Source organism: Jatropha curcas, chromosome 2 (assembly GCF_041381405.1).
Source record: "Jatropha curcas cultivar XTBG-Jc1 chromosome 2, XTBG_Jcur_1.0, whole genome shotgun sequence".
Taxonomy (NCBI): domain Eukaryota; kingdom Viridiplantae; phylum Streptophyta; class Magnoliopsida; order Malpighiales; family Euphorbiaceae; genus Jatropha; species Jatropha curcas.
The window spans coordinates 2,024,345-2,048,516 of record NC_143152.1 but is presented as its reverse complement, the minus strand read 5'-3'; the positions used below and the strand labels follow the sequence as shown (position 1 = coordinate 2,048,516).

The 24,172-nt window shown below is 33.3% G+C and overlaps 5 protein-coding genes, 1 non-coding gene and 1 pseudogene across 7 annotated transcripts; 3 read left to right on the top strand and 4 right to left on the bottom strand.

Annotated features, from left to right (window-relative positions):
- Positions 1–898: 898 nt before the first annotated feature.
- On the bottom strand, positions 899–2,791 carry LOC105645083 (UPF0481 protein At3g47200). The gene is made up of 3 exons (XM_012230594.3): positions 1,932–2,791; positions 1,591–1,707; positions 899–1,505 (listed from the first exon to the last, which is right to left on the bottom strand). Exons 1-3 carry the CDS (start codon positions 2,734–2,736, stop codon positions 1,036–1,038), a joined length of 1,392 nt encoding a protein of 463 aa, XP_012085984.2. The 5' UTR covers positions 2,737–2,791; the 3' UTR covers positions 899–1,035.
- A 1,700-nt stretch (positions 2,792–4,491) lies between these two features.
- Positions 4,492–8,376, top strand: LOC105645084 (Pentatricopeptide repeat (PPR) superfamily protein). Its single transcript, XM_012230595.4, has 2 exons — positions 4,492–7,359; positions 7,761–8,376. Exon 1 carries the CDS (start codon positions 4,607–4,609, stop codon positions 7,091–7,093), a length of 2,487 nt encoding a protein of 828 aa, XP_012085985.1. The 5' UTR covers positions 4,492–4,606; the 3' UTR covers positions 7,094–7,359; positions 7,761–8,376.
- Positions 7,303–9,774, top strand: LOC149498030 ((S)-8-oxocitronellyl enol synthase CYC2 pseudogene; annotated as a pseudogene).
- On the bottom strand, positions 8,525–12,064 carry SSN2 (zinc finger SWIM domain protein). The gene is made up of 8 exons (XM_012230597.4): positions 11,940–12,064; positions 11,687–11,805; positions 11,510–11,585; positions 11,370–11,391; positions 11,159–11,264; positions 10,730–10,837; positions 10,417–10,624; positions 8,525–9,219 (listed from the first exon to the last, which is right to left on the bottom strand). The coding sequence occupies exons 3-7, from the start codon at positions 11,568–11,570 to the stop codon at positions 10,523–10,525; spliced, it is 399 nt and encodes a 132-aa protein (XP_012085987.1). The 5' UTR covers positions 11,571–11,585; positions 11,687–11,805; positions 11,940–12,064; the 3' UTR covers positions 8,525–9,219; positions 10,417–10,522.
- Positions 12,065–12,661: 597 nt separating this feature from the next.
- On the bottom strand, positions 12,662–19,014 carry P5CR (pyrroline-5- carboxylate (P5C) reductase). 2 transcript variants are annotated; one of them, XM_037635711.2, is made up of 7 exons: positions 18,680–19,014; positions 18,407–18,455; positions 17,228–17,319; positions 15,553–15,625; positions 14,549–14,669; positions 14,236–14,335; positions 12,662–13,124 (listed from the first exon to the last, which is right to left on the bottom strand). In XM_037635711.2, exons 1-7 carry the CDS (start codon positions 18,875–18,877, stop codon positions 12,936–12,938), a joined length of 822 nt encoding a protein of 273 aa, XP_037491639.1. In that variant the 5' UTR covers positions 18,878–19,014; the 3' UTR covers positions 12,662–12,935. The 2 variants fall into 2 exon arrangements, with proteins under 2 accessions (XP_037491639.1, NP_001303280.1); NM_001316351.1 differs by having other exon boundaries at positions 12,936–13,124; positions 14,236–14,341; positions 18,680–18,877.
- A 1,597-nt stretch (positions 19,015–20,611) lies between these two features.
- On the bottom strand, positions 20,612–20,696 carry LOC119369741 (small nucleolar RNA snoR117). Its single transcript, XR_005177312.1, has one exon. It is a non-coding gene; the product is annotated as a small nucleolar RNA snoR117 (small nucleolar RNA).
- A 1,339-nt stretch (positions 20,697–22,035) lies between these two features.
- On the top strand, positions 22,036–23,005 carry LOC105645087 (S-adenosyl-L-methionine-dependent methyltransferases superfamily protein). Its single transcript, NM_001308690.1, has 2 exons — positions 22,036–22,185; positions 22,364–23,005. Exons 1-2 carry the CDS (start codon positions 22,036–22,038, stop codon positions 23,003–23,005), a joined length of 792 nt encoding a protein of 263 aa, NP_001295619.1.
- Positions 23,006–24,172: the final 1,167 nt, after the last annotated feature.

Sequence of the window (24,172 nt, the reverse complement as noted above, 5' to 3'; positions counted from 1 at the left end):
ACTTTATCAAGGTACCAAGTTTTGTATCTTATCCAACTTAAATGTATTAGTTAACTTTCTTTAAAGTTATTCGCTGAAAAGACAAAAAGAAGATGCGTTTAATTATTATTTTTTGACTGCTTTTGATATTTCCTTTTAACTGTTTATAATTACGACTTAATTAATTAGCATTCGCTAATCATAATTTTATATTTGCTTACACTTTGTACATTTTGTTTAGTATTAGCTATTAAGAGGGAATTTCAGTTGGACCTTTTTAATGTCGTTTGATATTGGAACTTGGAAGCTTGTTTTCTCTCTTTGCTTTTCTTCACCACAAGTTTAGTCACTTTTGCTGAACATTTGCACGACAGGGTTATTAACTCACTGGAATCTCATATTTCCTGCAAGGAAAAGTAAATCGGTTAGACAACATTAAATATTAATTAATTGGCTGGAATTTACTTTTTTCTGAGTTGAAGGAACTTGGAATGAAGTTCGAATAATTAGCTTTCACTTTAGAACCATTGTAGTGTGTTTCATGCTTTATATAATTTGGTTTCGTCAATTTTAGTATTTTCAGTGATTTTTTTATTTAGTAAAACCTTCAAATTTTAACAAATAATACTTCATTAACTATTAAGTTTTTATATTTGTAATTAATTTTTTATCTATTTGTTCGTATTCGTGTTCCTTTTTAACATATGATTTTAATAATTACACATGTTCTAATAATTGTTGGTTGTTTCGTAATATTTCATAATTCACTCTATCAAAATCAAAGAAAGCGTTATTCATACATCTGATAGTATAGTAATATATAAATATGTTTGTATACGAGGGTGGAGTTGTGATGAATAATGCAAACCCAAAAAAAAAAAGAAAAAAATACATAAAATAAAATTTAAAAATCAGGAGATTCAAGATAAAATTATTTATTAAACCATTTGTAAATCAGAAATGAGGCCATATAAACATTACAATGTCATATTCTCTATAAACTGCATAGAATACAATTTTATTAACCAAACACAGGTCTTCTACATACAATAGCATCTATTTTTTGGGTGAATACCAAGCCTGGATGGCACTAAAAACGAGTCCTAATAAGGCGCCTCCGAAGGCAAGAAAAGTCCAAGGACTACCAAAATGATCATGTAAACCTTCAGCAATCCATGTCTTCCATTTTTTGTCGTAATGAAACTGCATGTCGTTTTTTACTCTGAAATATGCTTCATCATTTGGCACCAAGTCAATACTTATCTCATTGAAGAGTTTAGCCACTTGTTCATCGCTACCAAGCATATTATGAAGTATATTGGCTTTCCTAAGTTCTTTCACATCTTCAGGATGATCAATGAGCGAGTCGAGAAGGCAAACATAGGAAGTGATCTCAAATTCGTTAGCATAATCTGGACACATTTCATAGGCTACCAAGTTCATCAATATTGGCCCAGTTGAATCATCTACTCTGATAGGTGGTAACCTTAATGTTCCTCTCAAGAATCCACTGGTGAAATCAATTCCTGGACAGACAAAAATCTTTATATTTTCAGGGCAAGAAATAACTGTTTCAGAAAAAAACGATTCTAGGTTGCTGGAAGCATGTACCTGTCCTGAAGCAGCTAATCGTACTGCGTTTCACACGAATACCTGCGGATTTAAGTTCACTGATGTTTCGAAAAGTATTCCATTCTTTGTCTTGATCCTTCTTAACATTTCCTGTACCTGAAATATTTTTTTTAACAGCAACAAAAAATTTTATTAGAATTAAATAACCAGGAAAAGTTTAACTTTTTTCAGGAATTTACCCCAAGCAAATAAGATTTTCCAATACACTCATAACTAGCCTGAACATATTAAAAGTTTAGCCAAACAATACAATCCGATCGAGCAAAAATCTACTTCTCTTGAGATAAGAAAAAGATATGCAAAATATCCCAAAAACTCACCTGTCAAGCCAAAAAAACGTCCTGGGCATGAAATATTTTTAGTGCTGTTTGGCATATCTATCCTTCGATCATTAGTTCTGTGCAAGCATAGCAATCTTGTACGTAAAAGGTCAAGAAGGTGAATAGGTTTTGGTATCTCCTTAGCCTCCCGTGCCAGTGTCTCATCAGATACCGAATCTGTGTTGCTAGATACCAACCCCATGTTTTTATGAATGAACCTAAGTATGGATAACCAAAACTTGTTACCATTTTTTGTTTCACTCATCAACAATTCAAGAACATCAAAAGGAATTTGATTCTCAAGCAATAACAAATCTTGGGTCGCGAAAGCAGCAAGATCATTCTTGATTCGCAGTTTCTTTAAGTTTCCTTCAACCAAAGAATTTATAAATTGAAGCACAGCACATCCGTCTACAAAGAGTATCCAAGCTATCTTCTTATCATCATCATCGTTATTATACTCTTTTATGATTTCTTTGTCATAGCAATTCTTTAAGCTCTCAACATTCACCTTAATTTTTTCATAAAGGTCGTCCATTTTCTTGCCACTATCTCTGATGAACTCGGCTGCTAGTCTTTGCTTCAACTTCTCTGCTGGAGCGTACTTATTGTTTCTACCATGTAATATAGGGCCGATTGCAACTCCTCTTGGATTGAAGTATCTCTCGTAGTCCTTGTGGCCTTGAAGCATTAATGGAACTTTTCCTATACGTGGGTTTCTGCTACTACTGGCTCCTTGATTTTCTAGCTTCTTGTTCTGGACGAGATTTCTCAAGGTTTCCAACTCAGCATCAATTGAAGCCATTGCTCGATTATTTGTTTGTGTTTCTGTTAAAGATTTTGGATTTTAACAAATTTGGTATGTGATGTTTTGATTATATAAATATATATATAGGTGTAGCTTAATTAGAATGGATATAAGCTTTTCAAAGACTTCAAGTATGGTATTTTTTTTATTGTCAATTTGTCAGACTACTTTTGTGAATCACATTGGTGAATATGTTCTTTACTGTTCTTTATGTCTTTATTTGAAGGGCAAGCTAAGTAAAAAACTATTATGTTATTTTTGGACAAAGAATATTAGAAAATTCAAAAAGAAGTATGTTATTTTTGGACAAAGTATTTTGAAAAGTTTAATTTTATATATATATATATATATATATATATATATATATACATGCTTGCATTTGCATAGGGTATAAAGAAGTTTACTAGTTTAGAATATTACTATCATGTATAGCAACGGGCTTTGAAGAGTATCTTCTCTCCTAAGGACTTTTAAAAAAAAAAAAAAAAAAATGGGATCTTTAAGAACATAAATAGTATTGGTTTCAAAAAAGTTGAGAAACATTATTAATTTACATGTCAACAAATTGATATGCATTTAATTATCATAGAAAAGAGATTGGCACATTCCTTATTGTTATTTATATATTGCATCTTTCAATTCTTCTAATTATAATTTATTGATACATAAATTATAATACAACTTTCCATAAAGATAAATATTACTCCCTCTGTTCTAAAAAGAGAGTCCATTTTCTATTTTCACACAGATTAAGAAATATGGTTAAAGGACAATTTTATTCATATAACTTTTCAGTTATGTTTATATTTAATAACACATGAGCAATTATTATATTTGAATAATAAATAAGAATTAACGAGGTTTATTGAAAATAATATAAAATTTAATAAGATTATAATAGATAATTAAAGGATTAACTATAATATAAAAAAAAGGCAGTAGACTATATTTTGGCACAAACCAAAAAAAAAAGATGGACTATCTTTTTTAGACGGATAAAGTAAAGAAAAAAAAAATATTCAACTTGGAAATAATTAGGGGACTTTCATCCATCATCTATTTTTGGTGCATTAAACAACTATATCAAACATTTTTTTTTTACCTCAAAAGTTAAGCCATTTTTATAATTATACCATAATTTTATTTTTTTCAGAAGTAATTTTGCTCTAATTTAAAACTTAATTTATTAGTCAAAATTGAAAAAAATTATCAATACTTTATTATTAGTCTAAATTAAAATTAATTTTTCCCCCTTTTCTCTCACTTCCTACCCTATTTTTTCTATCTCTCTCCTCCCAATTTCATATCTTTTTTTTTTTTCTCTCACTAAGGACTTCATTTCCTACTCAAATTTTCAATTCTTACTTTTCTCACCCATTCTTCTTTCTGTATTATTTCAATCTTCACTTTCTCCTATTCTCAAATAATTAAAAAAAAAAAATTCACTTTCTTTCTTTTTCTTTTTCTTTTTCGACAAATAAAAACGAAAGTGAAAAAATGCAGGCCATATATATGAATGAGAGAGAAGAGAAAAATGAGAGTAAAATGGGTGGAGAGGAAAATTTTAAAAAATAAGGTGAGAAATAAAAAAGAAAAAGCAAAAATGAAAATTTTTTAAGTTTGAATAATAATAAAATATAGCTAAATGTTCTTTTTTTTATTTTAAAATAAAATTGCCAAAAAATTTAAGGCTAAAGTATAATTATAAAAACATATAAAATGTGGGTAAAATTGCTAATCAGATTCAGTACCAACACAGGCAGAAAAAGATCCCTCTAAAAGTTTAGAGCTTTGACTAACTACAACAAATAAAAGCAAAATCTGGCTTTTAGGTTATTTGCTCATCAATCCACTCACTGTCTGCTCTATGCTCCCTCAAATGACAGAGAAGCTAGCTCTCCCGCTTCTCTTCTCAAACCCACCACCCTCAAAACACCAATTCCTTGTCCAAATCCACTGTCACCACCAGCCTATACTCCCACCAACTGTATCGCAACTACCTATAACTCCTCTTCTTCCAAACTTACTCTTTAATCAACAACCAAGTTCTCCACAACCCATTCATCTACCTACACCAAAAAACTTATCTTACAGACCACGAACCCGCATCGGCAAGGCCCGTGACCCTAACCGTGGCAAACCCTGGTCTAACCACCGTCTTTCTCCTCTAGGTGAACAAGTTCTTAATTCTTTAATTGACCCATCTTTTAAAATGACTGAATTAGATAAAATTTTGAGTCAATTGTTTGAGTTCTATCAGGAAAAGTCAAGTTTAAGTAGTGAAAATGTGGATTCTTTATCTATGGATGTTTTGGGTGTTATCAAGGGTTTAGGGTTTTACAAGAAACGTGATTTGGCAATGGCGGTGTTTGAGTGGGTTAGGAGTAGGAGTGATTTTGAGTTGGTTTTGAATTGTTCTGTTGTGGCTGTGATTATTAGTATGCTTGGCAAAGATGGTAAAGTTTCGCTTGCAGCTTCTTTGTTCAATAATCTGAAAAAGGATGGGTTTGATCTTGATGTTTATGCTTTTACTTCATTGATAACTGCTTATGCTAGTAATAGAAGGTATAGAGATGCTGTTATGGTATTTAGGAAAATGGAGGAAGAGGGTTGCAAACCAACTTTGATAACTTATAATGTGATTTTGAATGTATATGGGAAAATGGGTATGCCTTGGAGTGAGATTTCTAGCCTTGTTGAGGGAATGAAGAGTACTGGGGTTGCCCCAGATGAATATACTTATAACACACTTATTACTTGTTGTCGCCGAGGGTCTTTGTATGAAGAAGCAGCCCAAGTTTTTGAGGACATGAAATTGGCAGGTTTTTCCCCAGATAAGGTTACTTATAATGCATTATTGGATGTTTATGGGAAATCTAGGCGGACTAAGGAGGCTATGGAGGTATTGAGGGAAATGGAAATTAAGGGACTCTCTCCTAGTATTGTTACGTACAATTCATTGATATCAGCTTATGCTAGAGATGGTCTGTTAAGGGAAGCGACGGAGCTAAAAAACCAAATGATGGAGAAAGGGATTAAGCCAGATGTTTTTACATACACTACCCTCTTATCTGGATTTGAAAAGGCCGGGAAGGATGAGTCTGCTATGAGGGTTTTTGAGGAAATGAGAGCTGCAGGTTGTAAACCAAATATCTGTACTTTCAATGCCTTAATTAAGATGCACGGTAACCGGGGAAAGTTTGCTGAAATGATGAAGATTTTTGAGGAGATTAAAATGTGCAATTGTGTACCGGATATTGCTACATGGAATACACTTCTGTTGGTGTTTGGGCAAAATGGGATGGACTCTGAAGTATCTGGAGTGTTCAAAGAGATGAAGAAGGCCGGGTTTGTGCCTGAGAGGGACACTTTCAATACTCTAATCAGTGCATATAGCCGATGTGGTTCTTTTGAACAAGCCATGGCTATTTATAGAAGAATGCTAGAAGCTGGTGTTACTCCTGACCTTTCTTCCTATAATGCTGTTTTGGCAGCATTGGCACGTGGAGGGCTCTGGGAACAATCAGAGAAAATATTTTCTGAAATGAAGGATGGTCGGTGCAAGCCTAATGAGCTTACATACTGTTCATTGCTTCATGCTTATGCCAATGGTAAGGAGATTGAACGAATGCGTGCTCTCACGGAGGAGATATACTCTGGTGTAACTGAACCTGTTTCTGTTCTCCTGAAGGCACTTGTTTTAGTTAATAGTAAATGTGACCTACTAGTGGAAACTGAACGAGCATTCTTGGAGTTGAGGAAAAAAGGCAATCCTGACTTAACTACTCTTAATGCCATGATTTCAATATATGGTAGGAGACAGATGATTGATAAAGCAAATGAAATTTTAAACTTCATGAATGAGAGTGGGTTCAGTCCAAGCATGGCAACTTACAATAGTTTGATGTATATGTATAGCCGTTCAGAAAATTTTCAGAGATCAGAAGAAATTTTAAAGGAAATTGTTACTAAAGGATTAAAGCCTGATGTAATCTCATACAATACTGTTATATATGCATATTGTCGAAATGGTCGGATGAAGGAGGCTTCACGGATATTCTCAGAAATGAAGGATTCTGGGCTTGTTCCAGATGTCATTACATATAATACCTTCGTTGCAAGCTATGCAGCTGATTCAATGTTTGAGGAGGCTATTGAAGTCGTTCGATATATGATAAAAAATGGCTGTAAACCAAACAAGAATACATACAATTCAATTGTGGATGGGTACTGTAAGCATAATCGTCAAGCAGATGCAAGCATGTTTATTAGCAGCCTTCATGAGCTTGATTCACATGTTTCGAAGGATGAAGAAAGCAGGTTATCTGAACGTATAATGGAGAAATGGTCATAGATAATTCTTTCTTGAAATACAATGTCAGCTTAGTTGGCATACTGTTTATGCTTTGAGTTGTATGTATAGGTCCTACACCCCCTTTTGTGCCCATTATATATTTTTTATGGGCACGGAGATGAATAGACAATGATGTATTTTTGGTTCTTTTATAATTCTCAAGTGCTGGACATGAGAGCGTTAAAAATTTATAGTTTTGATTCCTCTGGATGGATCCAAATGAGAAGCGAAAGAGAATGGATGAAAGAGAGTTTCTAACAGCTGAGGTATGTACATTTACCTTTGCTGCAAATAGATGTCATAGAAATGCAGTAATGAGCAGGTTGCTAATTCTTTATTTCATTGTATTCCTGGATAATTTCATGATGCAGTATAAGATCTCATCGTGAAAAAACATTTTACCAAGTATCTCTCTCTGTTTTTTTTTTCTTTTTCTTTTTTTTGAACGGTATTCAAATGAGATGTGCTAATGTTTTATTAGCTGAGATGTGCACATTCATTGTATTGTACAACTTAAGGTGAGAATTGCATAGATTGAGATGGTTATTAGTCTGACTATAGTCATTATTAGTCTGACTGCTTTTACCATGTATTTTTTACAACATTTCTGGATTTCAGTTATTTGTTAACTCACTGAAATGCTAATAAAAATTTTGGTGGCTCTTAGGGCTTAAGAGGCGCATACTTCTTCCAACTGGACAAGTTATGTGGACAAAATGGAAACGAAGGAATGAAGTTTTTTGACCTTTTGTTATGTTGCTCTGGCGAGTTGTAGGTCTAGGAATTTTTTAGCTTTCAAAATTAAGCACCAAGATTTTCAGGTTACTTTCCATCAACCTTGCTCAAGTAATTCCACAGTTTTAAGGTTACTGCACAACAGAATATCTTTGCATTTGCGGTGGCTGCTTGTTTTGTTGCTCTAGTACTGGTGTTTCTGGTGTAGGGATCACAGTTAAAGATGATCATTGATTGGCAATGGCTTCTGTGTGCAAACACTTAATGAGTGATTATTTCTCCAGAAGTCGCAGAAGGTTTAGCTGCAATATTTTTGTCGAGTTTGCTGCCGATCTTGGTTTCCCCTTGGGTGGTTCTGAAATTGATCGTCTTTTCCTGTAGTTGGTGCCCTTTGTTAGCATTTCTTTTGTCCTACAGAAAAAGCTATACCGTTCCTCATTAGCTAGCTAAGATTAGCCGACGGAGGATTTTACATCCCAAGTTTTCTTTCTTGTATGAATTTACTTTCTAATCAAGAAAATAAACATGTCGCTATTTTTGATTTTTTAGATGGCTTTTCTAGATTGTCCTGATTCCACAAAGTTTTGCGAAAAATAACTTCATATCCAAAAATATTTTGGTTTCAATAAATCCGTTCTTACCGTTATGATTGCAATTTTTAAAATTAAAAAAATTCAACTGTAAGACTACAGAAGATAAAATAACTGTTGCGACATTCCAATATTACAAGGAACTTGGCCAAGAGATTTGTTATGTACACATAATCCAACTAGAAAATAACTGCTTGGATATCTGTCAGCAAAATCGTGCCGAGAGTGAGTGCTTAAGCTACCAATGTCACAATATATTTTTCAGCACCCATCCACATATAGACCACATAAATAAAGCTACAGAGAGCCCATTTTAACAACCGCTACTCCCTTTCTCCTGCCTGTCCCCATATTTCCTACAAAACTGTGTATGCACATAGGTGCACCTACAAATGAGGTGGTGGTGGACAGGCGCCATAAGTGCAGCCAAAAGTAAAGAATTTAATCCCTTGTATTCTTTATAGATCCAATTCATATCACAATACGCTAACAAACCACAGAAAAAATTTGAAGAGAATGATGTGCCGGCAAATTTCCAAAGTGCGGGGTCATCAGCATATTTGGCAACAACCTGGCAGAAATCCTGCCCCTTGCCAATACCCCAGGTGGCCTCTGGAAGATTGCCAATACCCCAGGTGGCCTCTGGAAGATTATGGTGAGGCACGCTGACTGCAGCCAATCTGGCTGGCTGATCATCAAATTGAAACCAGTACGAAGTGTAAAGCGAAGAAGAAACCCTTGAAAAGCTTTCCAATCTTCCAGGTGTGTCCCACGTCTTTCATGTAGCTTGGGCAAGCAACCCTACACACAGAAGCAGAGAACTGCATTGTCAATGGTACGGTGCTAAGTGATGTCCACAAAGCAGATATTTGTTTCATTGTTTGCAAACTGGACGTAAGCTTTACATTGGTTCTTTCAAGTTAGAAAAAATTCAGCCTTACAATTCCCGGTTCCATGAGGATTTACCAAGCTTAATGCAATCAACCTTTATTATACACTTCCACGTGTTGTTTGACATAGTGAATAAGTAAGAGGGATAGACACAGTCAGTTCACACTTCATAGACCTGGATTAATATTTGGGTTCTTGCCTTGTAGCTTGACGAAATAGTCGAGACTTTTATGTGTTTATGCAGCAATGTGTAAGCATCATGCGCTTCCATTAATCTTTCAAGCTAAAAATTTAGCCTGGTACAGGTATCAGGAAGCATTAGATGCAGATTTGATCACAGAGCAGAAAATATGGGCAACAGTGGATCCATATGCAAAGAATGAGGCTTTCCATTGCAATGATAGGGATGCTCTCTCTCTTTCTCTCTCTCTCTCTCTCTCTCTCTCCCTCTCTCTCTCTCTCTAAACAAGCTCATTTTGTTTTCTAATGCTCCCTGAAGTGATCTCTCTCTCTCTCTCTCTCTTTATGTGTGTTTCTTTCTAGTGTTTAACTAACACAAAGTACTTGACTTCCAAATTACCTATTTGGTTCAGAGCATTGCTTCTTAGTAAGGGTTCAGTTCATCCACTTCATCAGTTTGATATTTTCCCTTTGAGTTCTAACTCTCATTGACTCAAAGCTAAAGCTCGATTGTAGAATATGATCTCATGATCTTAAAACTTATCGAGAAAACAGAGTCTGCAATTAAATCCTTAATGTATATTGTATTGTAATGCTAAAAACCCAAAAAAAAAAAAAAAAAAAAAAAAAAAAAAAACATTTGAACAGAAAAAAACTTGAGACCCAATATTGTAATGCTAAAAACCTGGAAAAAAAAACATTTTAACAAATAGGAGAAATCCTCAGACAATCAACATCAGACATTTAAAAACATTTTACTATTAGGGCATTATCTCTGCTTTATAATGCTTCCCTTCATGGAATGAGGACAAACTACACGAAAAAAATTTTGCAGAACTGCATTCATACTATGGCTGTGATTGTGGAACAGTATAATTCCAGCAGATAGTAATTTCATAATCTAAGCAAGAATGCAGAATTTCATACCTGGAAGCAGTTTCTTATGATCAGAGCCTGACAGATGCTTTTCAATTTGATTTTCTGGGACTGCACCTCTTTGTCTTCAAAGTCAAAACTCTTCTATCTACAAACACTAGAGTTTCACAAGTAATAGTGCTAGTTGCTCATCTGACACTCTAACGTTGAGACATGTTCCTAGTGCTGCTGCAAGCCTTGCAGCTAATTGATGCTTACACTGAGAGATTAAAAAGTGGGAAAAATAAGGACTGTTCATTAGAGCATCAGAGAAAAAGAAGTGCAAACAAACTAAATTTATGAATTAGAAAGAATGCAATCTTACGCAAAGTTGCTCTCCTCTGTTTACAATATCATAAAAAAATGAGTAGCAGGCACAATATTGTTCTGGAAAACAAAAGTACTCCTCCTTTCTCCGTGATTCTCCCACCACCTAATCACGACATAAACAAGTAACCCATTTACCAAATTTGTCCATAAGGCTTAAACAATCCAATCTTTTAACTTCTTACTACCATCTTTAAATAATTGCAAAACCAATTCACCAATTTTACACACTTTCAACCAACCGAACCTTTAAAAGTCATGCCATTCAGCTAAAAATCAAATAAATTTCTCAAGAATTGCCCTTTAAACCCATTTTACTTAACAATGCATTTCAAACTCAGACAAGGCCAGTTTTTCAAATTGTAAAAACCACGCATAAAAATATTTCCATATAATACAATTATACACACAAAGGACTAGAATGAACCTGAAAAATGCAACGACCGCTGGGCTCACCGTAGATTCTCTTGACACCTCTTTGATCAACTATTCGAGTTGCTCTCTCAAAGTTTTTACCAAACACGAAATGTAAGCTATGATTAACAGAAACAGAAAGGGTAAAAAAAAAAAAAAAAATCAAATACCCATTTACAGAATCTAATCAAATTGGAGAGTGAAAGTAAATGTATACTACTTACATTGAGAGCTGATCCTCAGTCACTATCACCAATATAAGTTGCAAGTAAAACAAATTAGTTCTTGGTTTTTTGAAAGATTTAACTTAATAAAGAAAAAAGAAAACAAGGACAAAGCTCCACAGAAATAGTAAAGAGAGGACCTGAACGAGTTGACTCAATGGTTTTCCACACCGAGTCTGCAACCAAGCCGCTAGCACTCATCCTTTATTTCGTTCACTGAATCGAAAAAGTAAATAATAAAGAAATTAACGTTTCTGAGGTATTGGAAATTGTCGAAACCCTGGGTTGGAGAAAGAAGAGAAATTGATTGTACTGACCGACCAGTGGGCTCTTCTAATACTTCCCGTTTTCCGGTCTCTCTTTCAGAAATCAAAGCTATGTTTTTCACTCCTTGGACATTGATTTTCTTTTCTTGTTTTTTCTTTGAACACAAGTCCTGTTTAAAAATTTAAAAAAAAAAAAAAAAAGTCACTATTTTTATGTATTTTTCTAGATATTTCTTTTGAATTAATTGACTGAAATTAAAATGTAAGTACTTAAAACTCAGAATTAAAGCATTTAGATAATTACCAACTAACAGTTGATTCAGTGAGATAGAATTTGAACCCTGACAATCCTGGTGTTGTGAATGGAGAAAATTAGATTAGAAGGATTCCTCTGTAGAACCTGAATCCAAATTCTGGGTGGTTTACAAAATATATATATATATATATATATTTGGAAAACTGAAATTTCAATTATGTGTTTGCCAAACTACATATTTGGATGTCTTTTCACTTTTTTTTTTTTTGGTTCTTGGGTAGCAATTAACTCAAACAATTCAATTAAATCAGTACAATCTGAATCAATATGAATGATTATAGAAACAGATGACAATTAAGTAAACATGAATTTAAGATTTCAGCAGTTTACTGCAAACTGGTCATGCAGCTTGTTGCAAACTCTGATACACAAATCAAATTTTTACAACAATATACCAGAACCATACCAACACACAACCGCAGAAACTATCAGATTTTTACAGCATAAGGTGCAGTAACACTATAATTATCCACAAAAAAGGCAAAATGTCAAAAAGCTTGTGTCAGGTTTAGTGTCTCAAGTTGCTCCTTCAGGATTTGAGTCCTACTAAGCCAGCTTTGAAACGCTATTCTCCTTACTACTTGAAGTCAGAATTACTTCACAATTACAAAACAAACACCTGTAACTCCAACTTTGAAAAACTTTGACTGCTTGAAAACTCGCGCACATTACAAAATAAAGCAGTATAAGTAGGAGTTGTATACAATTACTTTACGTGCAACTTCAACTAATTTATATTACCATCACAACCCAAGAAGAATGCTAAGTCATTATTTCCTTTGACATGCCAAAAGGTACAATCAAATTAGCAAAGCAAAGTCTGTGGTCAGAAGATCTATGGAAAATCCTAATCCTTTGAATAATTCACATTGGCCATAAGCAAGCAAAAAGGACCAAGAGATAATCCCAATTAAGAAATTGAGAACAAAGAAATGGGAATTCTATCACCATAGCCACTGCCTAGTATAAAGAAACAAAGAATTTTCAATTCTGGGAAAGTTCCCTGCCACGCTTAGCAGCAGCAACAACAGCATTCATTAGCGTTCCCCGGAATCCACCTTTCTCTAATTCATGAATACCAGCAATTGTTGTCCCCCCAGGTGAGGCAACATCATCTTTAAGCTGACCCGGATGCTTCCCAGTTTTGGTCACTATAGAAGCAGCCCCTAAAACCTGCAAAAGTAAAAGAAAATTCAACCACCAACAGAAATGAATTTCAAGCAAAATGCAATGTTCTGTAGTAATGGATACTTGAAATCAAATCGCCAATAAAACATACTTCCTAATGGACACCCTAAGCCTTGTCCAAAGGAAATAATGGGTCCTCCTAGTATTCATTTTAAGGTGTAGAACAGCCAAAAAATCCATGATTTCAAGGAATTTAAAGAGTTGTAAATCCATTTCCACTAGAGGTAGGCAGGTTCTGGTCAAGCAGACACTTAGGGGGTTTGTGACAAATTCTGAATGCTCTGAATTAACAACTTCTTGAGCTGAGTGATAATGAATTGGAATCAAAAGCTGATTGTTGAATGATTAGTATATGGTGTCATTTTAAAATTATAGGAGCAATTATGTCTTTTAATATAATAAGTTATATATAGCTTATTAAATCAACTCTAACAATAAGCTTTTTCATTCAGACAAAATTCAACTTACAAATTCACATAAACAGCTTATTAGTTCAAATCAAATGAACAAGCTTTTTTTATTATTGTCTGAATGAATAAGCTCAAGGTTTAATAAGTTGTCAATAAGACAAAACAAACGACTTCTAAGTACTTTCTTGAATATGATGATATGTGACACACTAAAGTTTTATTATCTAGTATATTTCTAGACTCACATATCAAATAGTTGCTGATGGCACAGTGCTATATAACATCTAAAGCACTTCTAGCCTCATATTTTAACAAGTCCTCAGAAATAAATAAAAAATTAAACAATAAAAGATATTATCGGAATAAGTTCTAACCAAACCTCGTTTTATTTTTGTATTCAATTTCTTTTCTGTTTTCCGGAGAATATTAGAAGTCAATAATTTCATCATTAAATTCCAATTAAAATCCATGGATGGAGCCAATAAAAAACCTCCAGTTCCGACAAAATATAAAGATAATGCTTAAAAAAGATTAGAAACCAGTACTTGCTGACGCTGGTGGAGACCTTTTTTCTTTTTTTCCTTTTGTCAACTTTTCAGTGGGTCAAGCAGATTTAAATGGCCAGTACATATGGTATCACTAAATTGCAAACTTCTTGAGCATAGATACAATCATTATTAACTTACAGTTTGGGAAGCTAGACCCAAGGCAAGTTCTCGGGGTAGACCTGCAGCCACTCCGCCATCAGCCAAAGCTTCAATTGCCAAAAATACATATGCTGGGCCACTGCCGCTGGTGATTTTAGGCAAACAGAACATTAAATCATCGCGAAGAGCATTTTATTTCAATACGTGAATGCATATCAAGTTTATGCATATTGAAGCCTTACTGAATTACTAACCAAATTCATATCTTATAAGCATTAAAACTATATAAAATTATAAATCATTCCTTACCATGGATATTGATTTTGTGATTTTATTTTCCTAAGGATCGTACCTCAAAGCAGTGATTGCATCAAACAACTTCTCATCAGCTTTCCATATCTTACCAACTGAACCAAATAATTTGGCTATTAAGTCTCCATCTTCTTCAGTTGCGGCTCCACCCAAGCTCATTACTGTTTAAAAACAAGTGAATTAGAGAGCACAAATTTCGTGCAATTTGTATGTGTAAGCCACAAACAATAGATTGCGATAAGGAACTTGAGTTTAAATATATGTAAAATCTCACAAAGAAATGACAATTTGTGGGAAATAAAGAATCTGTCAACATAGCTTTTTTTTTTTTTTTTTTTGAAGCAAAAACCACCAATATATTGCAATCAGATTTTTCAATGAAGCAAACAAGAACAGTGATCATATTTTGCTTGGGGTGATGCTTCTCTTCACTACAAATATTATTAGCCATAAATCGAAGAAGCAAAGCAAGCATTATACCAAGTTTTATTCTAAAAGAAAAGACTGCTGGTGTTTGTTCTCCCAATAATTATTCCTTGGCAAGTTCCATGACATTCACCTCTCAAAGCAATTGATTAAATACTCCAATCGACAACACAAAAATGTGGTCTGGAGCCTTTATATTGAGTGACAGAAAATTCAGAATGAGAAACATCATAACAAGCCCAAAATAATTTTTTGAAACATCCAAAGTTACCAAAATCTGTGAAAAGTTCTGCATGAAGCAGTCAAGCACTTATCATTGATAAGAGAGTAAACAGATAAATTCTCCCTCGCAGCAGATTTAGTAAGAAGCAGCTTTTTATCTACCATCATAAAGAACAAATGAACAAATAAATTTGCTGGTAAAATCAAGAATCAAAGACCAGAAAGAAAAGATTTAGCAATGTAAGTTGCCCATGAAAACTCAAGAACAGCTATCTGTACAAACAGGCAATATATAATGATAATGGTTAATGACAAAGAACATGTAATGCTGCTGAATTGATAAGAATGATGAGATGATACAAGATTACAAGTAGCACTAAAAATATAGAAATGTACCTGATGCTGCCTCGCCTACAGCTGCAGGAGTATTTGGCATCACCCTAATAAATCGACTGTGACCAGCCCACTCCTGAAGTAAACCAAAATGAGAATATCACTTACACTGGAGTATATTAGTCTGAAAAATAAGAACGTGAAATTAATCAATTACAAAAAATGAGAATAGACAATGTGAAACAAATCAAATAAACAACTAGCGCTCTGGCATTGCAATTTAGTCCATAGAGGAAGAAAAAAAAAGAAGTTGAAAAGGTCTCATCCTTGGATTGACACAAGGATTTAGCTTCTGGACATCAAAGGGCCCACAAGGAATCAAGCATATTTTTCTTTTTCCTCTTTTTATACCTTTGTTGCCACATATAAATTTCCATCTCAAAACTCATCAACAATCAAAAATTTATCATCAAGATACTCAGACCACAGCATCCACCAAATATTCCTAGGACAATTGGGATGCTAGACTTCTCAAACCCAAGTTCCCTAAAAAGGTGATAGAATAAGATCTTGGATCTGCCAGAGTAACTTATATGGAGAGATTACACTGCTTTCCTCTCCATTTTGATCTGCCCATGAAGTTCCATGCACATACAGATACATCGGAAAAAAGGAAGAGGTCTGTATTTTTTTTTTTTTTTTTTAACATATTTGTCACTTAAGTAAGCTAGAAAACAAGAAATACAACACAAGAAATACAACCAAAATGTAATGAAAGACAAAGTGGTAGAGTGGAAGAAAAGCTAATATCAAATGAGCTGAATTCACAATGTTCATAGCTCCTTAAGCACAAGGTAACTGCAGTTACATCTAGAATTAGCAATTTGGCAGTCCAAGAAAATAAGCTTGATTACCTCACCTCAGCACCAAAAATTAGCAAGTAATTTAGAAATTGGTTCTTCTGAAGAATGACAATTGATTGAGCTGCTTGTGAGTTGTCTGCCCCCCAGTTTTTCTGAATATGCACTGAATAAACTATCCCTTTCAGTGGAGAAAAGCGTGCTTAGAAGAATTGAGGTCCATTCACATGTTAGGGCCACAGATGATAACCAAAAGCATTTTATGTTTGGACCTCATGTCAAGCTTGTGTAGAGTCTCACAGCCAACAAATTATAATATGCAAACCTAATAAACTTTAAACTACAATTGTCAGCAACTGTTTTAGTCTTCTACAAAATTGAAACAAGAAGTATTCTAGCCTCAATTCCGAGGGTGAACGGGGGGAGAGTGTTCTATGCTTCAAGTTGTTACAGAAAGTTACTTAGAAAACCCCAATGTCATCTTGGAGGTACATTCCATAGAAAGTACAAGAGAGAATGTGATCCATGTGCATGGAATATGTACAATGTCAACCCTTGAAGATGTACGTGATAAAGAAAGGGAAAAAAGAAGAGAGATATAGAGAGAGGACGCGCCCAAAACTAAGACCAGCCAAGTTCCAACCTACCCATATTATCTCAAAGAATTGGGAGACTGGGGTTGGAAGCCTAAAAGAAACAATGAAAGTGAAGGAGACAATGCTATTAGTCATAATGATGCAGTAAAATCGTATTGGTTTCTTGGCAGCCTACTAATCAGGGCTAGGTTTGAAATGGATGAAAATGGAGAATACAGTGATTATTTCAGAAGTGAGGACTACAATAATGTTAAATATTAATCAATAAAGAAGTATATGAACCTGTAAATCTTTCAATTTTGTTCCAGCAGCAATCGAAACCAGAAGCTTCTTCTTCGTAAGATGTGGACTCAATTGCAAGACCACATCTTTAACTGCAAGCATACCAAAAAGAAGAATACGAAAATCAAAGGAAAAAAAAAAAAAACTCAAAATCAGCATTGGAGTTTTAAAATCTATTGTTAGTATAAATCCAAAAAGAACCCCATAAAGCAAAACATCCATGGCTGTAAATAGTAATATAGGATAAAAGAGATGCATTGCTAACTCAACATAACGAAGCTTCAACCAATCTAGTACGAATAGACTACACGGATGTTTTCCTTCATTTCTATTTAAACACAATTCTTTGTTATTGAGATGTTAAATGCTCCTTTACAACTTTAACCTACATCATTTTAGCTCCACCTCAAAAACTCATTTCTCAACACCAGTGCACCTTAGACCTATAACAGCATGGTCAAGCCATCTCAATCTGCCATCTATCAAATTGCCCTCAGTAAGTGCCATGCGGCCTCATCTTCCACCTTTGACAAATGTAATAATTTCAATCAAATCCATTATATTTCTGAAAATCCAAGTTAGCATTCCTATTTATGAGCAAAAATGTGTCCATTGATTTAGTCTTCTTTTTTTTTTTCTTATAGGAAAGGTTACTCCAATATTTTCAATGTCCAATATTTCTGATCTATTGAGATATGTTTTCTTATCACTAATATTCCAAATGGAGTTGAAGATGATGTCCAATTCAAGCTTTTGTATGTATCTATAACTCCAGTTCTGAAAGTGTTTTCACACTCGCTAAACCTATAATTTCAAAGTATGTACCAATATATACAAAATCATGAGTAATGATAGAATCTAAATTTATAACGTGCATTTTTATTAAAAACAAAAAAACAACAAAAAAAAACAACTTTTTTTCTAAACACTTCCTTTCGAAAAATTTTTTTATTGAGAATCAAAATTTTGGGTTCCCAACTACCACCCTGTGGATCTCTTTCACCAGCTCTTTCCATCCAAGTTCAAAATGTCAAAGAATTGAACCAAAAAGAGATTTTCAAAACACAAACTGAACCCTATCAATCAGCCAGTCCATGAAGCATTTAAATGTCTAGATTGAGGTTATAGTTCTGCACAACCCAAAAGAAAAAGTGGAGTAACCATAAACCAGAGCTATACCAACTTGAGGTTTTACAGAGAATACGACCACATCACTGTCTTCAACTACCTGTTCCAATGAAAACCATAACCATAATTAATACCCATTAAAGACAAAGTTACAACTTCTTTTCAACTATATATATATATATATATATATATATATATATATATATATATATAAAACAAGTTCAAAACCATTTCATGGATTGCAACTACATATCAAAAAAGCAAATTGAACTGTAATGTCAAATTAAGTAAATGACTTAAATAGAGTAATAAATGCATAATTACATCTTGATTACGAGGGAGTATTTTGACACCGAAGGATTCAAATGCAGAGCAGCGATTGGGATTGGAATGAGACGTACAGATGCGAGAAGGAGGCAAAACGCCAGCTTGAACCACTCCTTTTGCTATACTCTCAGCCATTTTTCCAGCTCCAATGAATCCCAACTTGTATGTTTCCGTTGGAATGGGAACTCTCTCCATTTTCGTCGCCACAACCACCGAACCTACACCACCGGCTACAATAGCACAGAAAACCCAAGACCGTCGTCGAGACAGAAAAACAGAGTTCGAGTTGTATGTCAACAGACGATGGATTGCTATGTATGCATTTCTTTAAATAATTACTAAAATTTTAATCATTTTATGCAATTTTCCATATTTAACAGTTTCAAAATATAAAATGTAAAATTTATATATAAATCTATTTTATTTATTTTTAATTTTACTAAATTTTAAGTTACAAATTTTTAATATATTTTTGGTCATTTGTATAATTTCGGTAATTCTTATATTTGTGTCAATTGATTATAATTTTGGTAATTTTTGCTATGCATTTCTTTAAATAATTCCGGTAGTCCTTTCGCTGAGTCACCCTTTTATTAACATTAACAATTTGGAAAAAATACACTTGACTCTTTAAATTAAATCCTGATTAACTTCATTCTTCCATTTTCAATAAATAAATAATTATGATATCTCTATAGGTACTTTTATTTAAAAAGTTAATTGTTTGCCGTGGAGACATTATAGTAATTATTAAAAGTAAAGAGATGAAAATGTCAATTATGATATAATTTAGAGATGCAAATTTATTTTGACATAACAATTAAAATAGTATCATTTTTAGCATTATTCAGCTAAAACAAATAATTTCTTTCTTTGCCTTCTTCTTCACCAAAAATGAGCTATAAATGAGATGAAACTCTACGAGAAGAGTATGAGTCCCAAAATAATATCATTTAATATAAGTTTAATTAATTTTAATTTTATAAAACTTGATAAAGTTATTACAAGTTAATGAGTTTGAGAACTCAACTAATTTATTAAACAATTTCAAAGAGTTTGAACAAGCTTTTATGGAATCGAAATTCAATCAGCAAATTGAAGCTGAAACAGTCTTTCATGGCCAAATTATTCTTTTGTTTATCGTCTTCATCGAAAGCTAAGGTTCAAACCATTCTCTTCCTTTTTTTTTTTTTTCCTAGCAAAGTTAATAACGAAAGGCCTAAGAAACCCATTACTGAGTAGTTCATCTAGTCGCACGACTTGTTATTGTTGAATTAGAGAAATTTGAAAAGTGATGTTTGTTGGAATTGATGTTAAGTGCATTGTACTTTTTTCTCTTTCTTTCATGAAGAAATCCATTGGAGAAAGCTTTTTGCTTCTCTACCTCAGAGTTTCATTGGTTTTTATCCACGAATTCGACTGCTCCATTTTTCGGTGGTGGTTGCAAACAATGAGTTATTACACCGAAGATACTTGTAAATGTGGAGAACTCTCAGTATAAAATCCAAAAGTTTGATTAGACACAGACCTAAAATTTTTGAATTTAATTAGATTAATTGAAAAAGATAAGGACTGACTTGATCCTAAAATACTAGGAAAAAGAAAGGTACCAATTGAAGCTTCAATCTTTTTTCTCATATGAGAAAAAAGAAGATGTGGGAAAATCTGAATGCATAACCCTAATTAAGGAAAAAGGCGATGCCAGAATCTCAGTCCCCAAATTTTTATCGGCAACGTACAGCACTGAAAACACTATCAACAAAGTGCATCAGAGACTCTAATTTGTTGCCTTTCATCAGCGATAACGAAATCACAATCTAAGAACACAAATTAATTTCAAAAAAGAAGGCTCAGATGTTACTCCATCGATGAAATCAAGAAGCTTCATTTTGAGATTTCGTAGTTTGATTGCGATTGATAAGAAAGAAAAGGCCTCAGTAGCTAACAATGCTTCGATACATCAACTGAGAATATCATCAGATGGTACGGACAAATTGCATATGCATCACAGGCCAATGTTTGGATTTTTCTCAACTAAAAAAGAAAAAGTTCTCACCTTTACCTTTTTTTTTCTATAATCGCATCCACTCGACGAATGCTGAGTTCGAGCGGCCATTGGTAGGACTTAAATAGCTCAGTACGCGGCGCCTACCAGAAACCCTAATTTTAGTGTTGCTGCAATTACGGAAATGTCCATTCAGTTCCAGGACAACAGCCCTAGTTGCCATTTAAAGCAATAATTTTGATTAATTACGAAAAGTTCCCTAAGTTTAGTGTTTTTTTCAATTTTAGCCCCTTTTTTTAATCAACTAAAAGTTAAACCATGAATTTTTTAAATTATATATCAATTAAATATAAAATTATACCAATTTTACCAAAAAAAATAATAATTACAATACAAATTAGAGAACTTGCCGTTCAAGTATGAATATGCTGCTGCGTTTGGTAGAAAAAAGAAACAATAACTAATGGAGGGGAAATAATAAATGAACGTAGACCTTTTTGTTTTTGTTTTCTAAATATATCAAATTCGTACCTTATTGATATATTGCACTATAGTATATTCTAAATTATGCTTCTACCATCATCCATGACGCTAAAGCTTCCAACTTCGCTGCGCCAATTACCAACAACACAACTTGGACTTGCCTTCTCCAAGCCCAATTATCCGAAAAGCATACTTATTAGAAGGATAAACAATCTTTAAATTCTACGCTAAAAAATAATAGCAGAACATATATCTTCATTATTGAAATAGTAATTGATTTTGCATTTGAAAATTATTTTGTTTTTCTGTTTAATCTTTTAATTAATTAAAGTTAATCAGTCATTTAACAACAACAAATATGTTTTAGAGAAGAACCAAAGAAAATAGTAACAAGGTTAACCAATGCTTTATAATAAATTTAATGCACCATTTATTGTATTTCTCACATTATTATTCAAAATATATAAAAAAAAAAGATAATTTTTCTATTCTAGAAATTATTATTCAGTCTCAATGGATTTTTTTAACCAAAATTGAAAATTTTATTTTTATTGTTTTTTTTTTTCTTCTCATTATTCCCTTTGTCTTTAATTTAATTTTCTAGTTTCTACATTATAAAGAACAAGATAATCCTTGAGTTGGACGGGTCAAAATCAGCATACCTATAAAAATTGAATTCCTCTTCACTAAGAACCTTCCCAAGTTGTTCCTCCCAAGTTCTAAAAAGACAACCCATAATATCAGTACACGTGGCAATATCTCCAATGTTTTTGAAAACTATATAAATGAAAGAAAAACAACGTATGTAAGCACATCTTGAAAGGGAAAAAAAAAATCTTGAAGATAGAAAACAGAGCAAGCAAAAATGGCACAATTGTTCATTAAGCAAGCAAAGCAATATGCAGAAGCCAGGCCAAGTTACCCGAAAGAATTGTTCCAATTCATTGCCTCCAAGACACCCATTAAAGACCTTGCTTGGGATGTGGGCACAGGCAGTGGTCAGGCAGTTCACTCTGTGAGTCTTCTTCTCTCTGTTTCTCTCTCTCAGAACTCTATCATTTTTGTGCCTTTTTACTTTTTCTAAGAATTGGATAATCAAGTTTGTATATAATCCCTTTCATAGTCTCTAACGTGTTTAAGCTAAGAGAATATCAAATTACTTGCTATTTTTCTGATTTGTAATCACTTTCCAGTTAGCTGAGATCTTCAAGAATGTAATAGCCACAGACACGAGCTCGAAACAGCTAGAATTTGCACCTAAACTTCCAAATGTCCGATACCAGCAAACTCCACCAACCATTCCAATGGAAGAATTCGAACAATATATCTCAATAGAGTCAAGTGTAGATTTAGTCACAATTGCTCAAGCCATGCATTGGTTCGACTTGCCAAAATTTTACCATCAAGTGAAATGGGTACTCAAGAAGCCCCATGGAGTCATTGCAGCCTGGTGTTACACAGTTCCAGAAGTTAACGACTCAATTGACTCTGTCTTCAAACCATTTTACGCCATTGATTCCGAGCCTTATTGGGAAGCGGGGCGTAAATGGGTAGATGACAAATATCAAAATATTTATTTTCCATTTGAACCAGTTGAAGGAAGTGATGACACGGGACCAGTTAAGTTTGTAATAGAGAGAGTTATGAGGTTGGATGATTTTTTCACTTACTTGAGGTCATGGTCTGCATATCAAACGGCTAAGGAGAAAGGTGTAGATCTTTTGAGAAATGATGTGATTGAAAAGTTCAAGAATGCTTGGAATGAAGATGGGAGTGATGAAAAAGTTGTTAAGTTTCCTGTTTATTTGAGGATTGGTAAGGTTGGGAATATTTGAGATTACTGTAAGTGGTTAGATGGTTTATTGCATAACCAACAAAGGGTAGAGAATGATAAAGTCATCATGATTCATTTTGTATTGGGAGAGAAGAACAAAATCTTCTTTTTCCTTTAATGAAATTGTTCTATAAAGTTGGGTTTGTGTCTTTTAATGATATGGCAATAAAATAGTATTTAAGATTAGATAATTAAATCAAGATTCTATTAAGAAACTTTAACTCAATGTTAATACTAGTAGCAAGGGCCAAGGGGTGATGGCCTTTTACCTTTGGTTCAATAAATTATTTAATTGTATTTTGTTTCCTCTCCTTGTGGGTTGTACACTCTTAATGGGCTTTGTAACGAATTTTACTACCGTTCATGGGTTTTGAAATTATTGTGACTGCTGTCGGTAGTGTAGAATATATAATATTCACGGCATACAGTAACTTATGGTTAAAAAAAGAGAAAAATAATTTTAATCCTCCAAATATTGAAAATTAATCTAAAAGTCCTGTTACTTTTAAGAATTAACTTCAAAATCCCTTGTTTTTATTTCTGTTTGCAATTTTATAAGGTCCTTCCGTCCAAAAACTAAATTTTTTTCAACTATATGCAAGGGAACAATATAAATATGTTCCTAAATTAAATCATAATTAACACTTTAAGTCTTATTACTTTTAGAAAATCACTATCACGTTTCTAATTTTTTCTGTTAAAGTACGGATCATTCAAGATTTTAGAGATTTCTTTTGTAACCATTTATGTTTTTCACCGTCTTCAAGCACTTCTTTATTCACCATTTTTTGGAATTCTTCAAGATTTTGAGAATTTGTTTTTATTTTTACCATAAAAATTAGGGATGTGATGGTAATTGATGGGAAAAGAAGCTTAATTCTTGAATGAAGGACTTGAGATTAGGACGGAAGCAAAAATAAGGACCTTAAAGTTAGTTCTTGAAAGTAATAAGACTTATATCTTGATTTTAGTATAATTTAGAGACTCCAAATTATTTTTTAAAACAAAAAATGTCAAATAAAAAAGACTTCTTTTTATTTTTTTTATTTTTTTGAATACAAATTAACTTATTTGAAATGTAATATTATCGATAGATTTATAAGAATTTTAATTATAATTTTATAGTTTTTCCTTTCAAAATTGTTTTCTATATAGATATAACTCATAG